We start from the raw sequence: 6,613 nt of genomic DNA, 5'->3' as shown, positions 1-6,613 counted from the left end.
GTTGTTTGGTGGGCCCGGGCTGGATTCAAACCCGCCACCTTAGATGTATGTGGCTGGCACCTTAGCCGCTTGAGCCACAGGCGCTGAGCCATCAAGGGCATTCTTAATGGAAACTGACATAAAAAAGTTTCAAGTGTGCAGCTATGAGGAATTCAATGATTACTACTATAATTTGGTGCCACTACTTTGATTCTTGTAACAAACAGCTTTACTTATGTAAAAGAAACAGCCACTATCTTAATACTGTTAGGAAACTAGTTTTGTTCTTGGGGACTTCTGTGATTCTGTATGTTATACTTTGAGAGCTGCTATTCTAGATTAACAAAAGACATATTAAGATTACAAATAAGCCTAAATTATAATGTCAGAACTTAATACAGATGGATTTTTGAGAGAAAAATGCATGGGTACGGAGGGCTGACTTTTCATATGTGTAGGTTCCTTAGGACTGACTATGGAACTTGAGTGTCCACAGATTTATGTGTCAGTGACAGAGGTCCTGCAAACAGTCCCCCAAGGATATCAAGGGACAACTGTACACACAAAATAAAGACAATGATGTCAACTTTTCTATACCAGCTTAGTAAAATAGATAAGAAGTTCTAGGGTAATTTTTATTTTTATTGTTGCTGTTATTTATAATAAAAATGTTATAATAAAAATGTTATTTATAATAAAAATGGCACAGGAGAGGGATTGGTTTGGAAAGGTCTGGAGAAACTGGGATGTTTCAAAGACTTTGTAGAATAAATGATACTTAAGTGATCAATAAATAACGTGCTGAATGAATTGGTATTTCTGACTAAAATGTACTAGAGAGAAAAGTTTTTACTTATTTGCTAATTAAGGTAGCTTTAAGTCTTTTACGCTATTTCTTCATGTATTCCTTATGTTTCCAGACACAAGTTTTCATTCTGTACTGAAGCTGTGAACATGATTAATGTCTCTCTCAAAATGTAAGAAATCGTCCAGATCTTACTTTTCTGATATTTCTAGACTAAGACAAGGGGGCAGTAAGACAGAAGAGGGGCAGGCTTTAGAAAAGGTCTAGGCAAAAGAGGAAAGAAAATGTCAAAGAGATGCTGATAGAAACTAAGGTTGGATTGAAGTGGGTAATAATTATAACAATCATTTACATCACTGAACCATGAGCTAAGGTGTGGTAAGCACTTTGCATGTGTACTTAAGATCAGTTGCAGGTACTTGAGTGGGTCTGTTTCTGGGCTGTGTGTTCTGTTCCTTTGATCTACTTGCCTGTTCTTTTACCAGTACCATACTGCCTTGATTACTATAGCTTTATAATCTAAGTCTTGAAGTTGGGTGGTGTCAGCCCCCAGGTTTGTTTTTCTCTCTCATTATTGTGTTGGATATCCTGGGTCTTTGCCTCTCCTTATAAACATTAGGGTCATTTTATTGATATCTGCAAAATAACTTTCTGGGATTTTTATTGGGATTTCATTGAATTTGTTGGTCAGAGTGGAAAGAACTGATATCTTGTCAATGTTGAGTCTTCCTGTCCATGAACCTGGAATCTCTTTCCATTCATTTAGTTCTTTGATTTCTTTGATCAGAGTTTTGAAATTTTCTTCATAAAGGTCTTATATGTATTTTGCTAGATTTATACCTAAGTATTTCATTTTGTAGGGGTGCTAATACAAATGATTGTGTTTTTATTTTAAATTCTACTTGTTTATTGCTAGCATATAGGAAAGTGATTTTTACATATTAGTCTTGCATTCGAACTTTGGCATGGTTGCTTATTAGTTCTAGGAGGTTTTTTTTTTGGATTTTTTTAAATTAAATCATAAATGCATAGATCGTGTATACATTAATGCATGTATGGGGTACAATGTGTAGAATTAGGAGTGTTTACATCACACTGTTAATATAAACTTCATCTCGTTTACTAATTATTGTGTTAAGACATTTATACTCTATACTTAATAAATCCAACAAGTACCCTTGCATTATGCACCATAGGTTTTTTGGATTTTCTTAGTACACAGTCATGTCATCTGTGAACAAAAACAGATTTGTTTATTTCTTCCCAATATGTATATCTTTTCTTTCCTTTTCCTTTTATTGCATTAGGACATCCAGTACAATGTTGAGAAGCAGTGGAAAGAGGGGTATCCTTACTTTATATCTAATCTTGGTTGGACATCTTTGAATTTTCATCATGAAGTACGATGTTAGCTGTAGGTTTTTTGTACATATTATTTATCAAACTGAGGAAGTTCCCCTCTATTTGTAGTTTTCTGAGAATTTTTATTGTCAGTGGGTGTTGGATTTTATCAAGTGCATTTTCTGTATCTTTTGATATGATCACATGCTTCTAATTCTTTTAGCCTATTGATGTAATATATTTTTTTTTTAATGGCAATCCATCCTTGTATCCTTGGAATGCATTCTACTTAGTCATGATGTTCTTTTTATACATTGTCAAATTCAATTTGCTAATAGTTTTTTTTGCAGTTTTTTGGCCAGGGCTGGGTTTGAACCCACCACCTCCAGCATATGGGGCCAGTGCCCTACTCCTTTGAGCCACAGGCATTGCCCAATTTGCTAACATTTTGTACAGGATTGTTGCTTTTATGTTTATGTGAGATATTGGTCTGTGGAGGTTTTTCCTATAGTGTATTTGTCTGGTTTTGGTTTTAGGGTTATGCTGGCCACGTGAATTAGGATGAGTTAGGAGGTATTCCCTTTGCTTCTATCTTCTGAAATACATTGAGGAGAATTGGTATATAATAGTTCTCCCACCATCCAGAATACCAAAATCTGAGGATGTTTGAGTCTCTTACACATACCTGTAAAATGGCATAATATTTGTATCTAGCCTACATACATCCTCTTGAAAACTTTAAATCATTTCTAGATTATTTATAGTATCTAATGTAATGCAAAAGCCATGTAAATAGTTGCTATACTGTATTTTTTTACTGTTGTATTTTAAAATATTTTTTTCCAAATATTTTTGATCCCTGGTTGGTTGAATCCGCAGATGCAGAACCCATGGATATGGAGGGCTGACTGTAATTTGTTCTTATATATTTAGTGGAATTCACCAGTGATTTTATTGGGGCCTGTCGTTACCAGTTTTAGAAAATTATTATTGATTGAATTTCTGTAATCATATAGATCTATTCTGATTTTCTATTTCTTATGTGAGTTTCAGCAGATTATATCTTTAAAGAAATTGATTCATTTCATCTAGATCAGCGGTTCTCAACCTGTGGGTCATGACCCCTTTGGACTGTATTAAAGGTTCGCAGCATCAGGAAGACTGAGAACCACTGATCTAGATTATCTAAATTGTGAGCATAGAGTTATTCATAGTGTTCTTTGATTATCTTGCAAATACCCATGGGATCTGTATTGATGTGCTCTCTTTCATTTCTGATATTAGTAAGTTGTGTCTTCTCTCTTTTTGCCTCAGTTAGCCTGGCTAGAGGCTTATTGATATTTTTGATCTATTCAAAGAACCAGCTTTTGGTATTGATTTTCTCTATTGATTTTCTGTTTTCAAGGTCATTGATTTTGGCTCTAATTTTACTTCTATTTTCAGCCTACTCTGGATTTAATGTGTTCTTTGTTTTCTAGTTTCCTAAAGTTAAAGCTTAGATTACTGATTTTGAGTTATTAATTCTTCTTTTCTAAATTTTTCTTTAGGTACTGCTTTTGCTGCATACCACAAATTTCAATAAATTGTATTTTCATTTAGTTCAAAACATTAGAAATTTCTCTTGAGATTTTATCTTTGACCCATGTGTTATTTAAAAGTATATTGTTTAATCTTAATACTTTGAGATTTTCCAGCTATCTTTGTTATTGATTTCTAGTTTAGTTCTATTGTGGTTTGAGAGCAAACATTGTGTGATTTCTTTTAAATTTGTTAAAATGTGTTTTATAGCCCAGAATGTGGTCTATCTTTGTCAACTGTACTGAATTGAAGACTCTTAGATTCACAAGGAAATTTTAAATTCTGTTTTCCTTCAATGATACATACTTTCAACTTATCTTATTCCATGATTTATTCCCATAGTTGAGGGAAAGTCCTTCATTTTGATGCTGTGTTCCTGCATGCTGCCGTAGGTCTCAGAATTGACATCTCAGAGTAGAATCTGCAGAAAATCTAATCAATTAAAAAAGTCTTCATAAAATGCATATGTACATTTATGAAAGTTTTCTACATTACAAATCTGTACATGAACTTACTTTATTTTATTTTTTTGAGATAAAGTCTCAAGCTATTGCCCTGGGTAGAGTGCCTGGCGTCACAGTTCACAGCAACCTCAAACTCTTGGGCTTAAGCAATTCTCTTGCCTCAGCCTCCCAAGTAGCTAGGACTACAGGTGCCTGCCACAATGCCCAGCTAATGTTTTGTTGCAGTTGTCATTGTTGTTTAGCAGGCCTGGACTGGATTCAAACCGGCCAGTCTTGTATGTGGCCAGTGCCCTAACCACTGAGCAATGGGCACCGAGCCATGAACTTTTTTTAATGTTAGGTAAGTGACATACATCAGGTAGACATTTTTTAAAACAGGGGAACATTTAAGATTTCTCAGAGATTAATGAATACAAAATTTTATACTTTAAAATGTGACGATTTTTTTTCCCATTCTATCTAGTTTTGTCAGCCTGGTGGGTGGCAGCTGTCCAGAGAGAGGAAGCAGCCAACGTTCTTTGTGGTGGTCCTGACGGATATTGACTCAGATCGACATTACTGCTCTTGCCTAACCTTCTACGAGGCAGAGATCAATCTCCAGGTACAAAGACTTTTAAAGATTTGACAAGGGAGCAACATGGTAAAGTTACTTTCCAAATTTAATTGTTCTCTTTCAACGTATTAGACATAATCTGATTTTTTAAAAATAAAAATAGCATATCCATGAATTGGCTTATTGAGAAGATTAGTTTCCTCTCCTGGTGATCCTGTGATTTTCCCTGCCAGTCCTTCTCCCAAGGAGTCTTTCACAGAGCATAAAGAATTTAATACGAATGTTTTTAAATCATTTGTCATGATGCTTGACATTATTGTTTAAGTACCCAAGTACATTTTAACTTATAAACGGTAGTATTATTAACATGATTAGACTGAAATTCATAGGCTAGAACTATAGACATTTAAAATCATTATTTTTCTGGAATAGTGGTATAGGTTCTTAGTTTCAGACACCTGGATCTACTTTCTCTAATTTAACCAGAAAGGATTTATGACAAAGCTTTGGGCAACTTATAGAATTTTAGGGGCGAGGGTCAGACGGGGAGCCAATTCTAGATACTAAGATCTAATACACACACACGCACTTGGGGCTATTGTCACAGAAACCGTATCATTTCTGACTTACCACTTGATACTTAAGACACTGAGTATCAGACAGCATAACCTTCACTCTAGTTGCCCTAGAATATCTGAATGCCTATGTGCAGCTAAGGTCTCAACACTGCTGACTTCTGCTTTTAAGTCTCATATGGGTTGTTTCTTTGATGGAAGTCAGATTACATGCAAAAGCCACCTCATTGCAAGGGAGTCAGAAAAATGTTGGGTTTTTTGGTGGTGGTAGTGGTGGTAGTTTGTTTTGTTTTCCAGGCCCTGTAATACAAAAAGGCAACTGTAAAGGGGTTCAGAGTGAGCCAATTTGCATTATCTAGGATAGTTTCTAGTACGTGCAGATTTGTGAGTATCACTTCTGGGGGAAAAGATTGGCCTGCTTTCTGAGATGGCCTCACAAAGGAGCATTTGTTGTTTTAGAGCTTAAGTTAATGCTGAGAATGCAGTATTTTCTGTTTTTTCCATATTTTTCAGGGTACTTTTCCACAAGTTCCTAGGATTATCTTTTGAAACTAAATATGATTATTTAGGTTCTCTCTCCTCTCTCCTTTGCTACCCACTCCCACATAAACAGACAGAAATGTACCATATTAAGACCTTACCGCAGTGCTTATAAAGACGTTCTAGGAATTCTTGAGTAGTTTTCAAACTTTTAATTTGGAAATGATTTCAAACTTACAGAGAAGTTGTAAGAATAGTAAAAATCCTTATATCCTTGTTAAAATTTTGCCCCACTGATTTAGAATTAGAGATCTATCTTCCTCTCTCCCTCCTACCCTTCTTCCCTCCTTCCCTCCCTCTACCCCCTCCCTTCCTGCTTCTCTCTCTCTGTCTCTCTCTCTCTCTTCTTCCCTCTCTTCTCCTCTCCCCTGCCCACATTTTTTTCTTTTCAGAACCATTTTGAATCTGAACCAGGATCTTTCTTCCTGCTACACCAGTATGCTAATTACTGAGATGAGTTTTGCCTCAAAGAAAGGGTTTATTCACAAGCAAAGAGGCAAGAGAACAAATGCTAAATCTACCTCCTTGAAGATGGGGCTTAGGGATATTTATGGGGTAAGGAATCAGAGTAGTCTAAGGAGTGGGAGAAGGTGATTGGAGGTTAGGGAAAGTGAGGTATCTGGTGATCTGCACAGGAGTAAAGCTTCTGTATTTAGAAAATGGCGGCATTAACGTGATCTAAGGGAGGAATTTTTGTTCTTCTGACATCAAAGGTCACCTCTTAGACATTTGCACAGGCCCGTTTGAAGGTCTGGTGGCCTCAGCTGCTTCAGACTGG

General features: G+C 35.9%; 1 protein-coding gene across 1 annotated transcript in view; it reads left to right on the top strand.

Moving 5' to 3' along the window:
* Window positions 1–6,613, top strand: part of SBF2 (SET binding factor 2) — a 436,540-nt gene that overhangs the window by 198,002 nt on the left and 231,925 nt on the right. The window contains exon 3 of the mRNA XM_023509946.1: window positions 4,631–4,768. Coding sequence (XP_023365714.1) covers window positions 4,631–4,768 — 138 coding nt within the window. The remainder of the gene's footprint in view (window positions 1–4,630; window positions 4,769–6,613) is intronic.

This window comes from Otolemur garnettii, unplaced genomic scaffold, assembly GCF_000181295.1.
Source record: "Otolemur garnettii isolate 467f Iridium unplaced genomic scaffold, OtoGar3 scaffold00001, whole genome shotgun sequence".
In the NCBI taxonomy this organism is placed as follows: Eukaryota; Metazoa; Chordata; class Mammalia; order Primates; family Galagidae; genus Otolemur; species Otolemur garnettii.
This window is presented reverse-complemented; position numbering and strand designations above follow the sequence as displayed.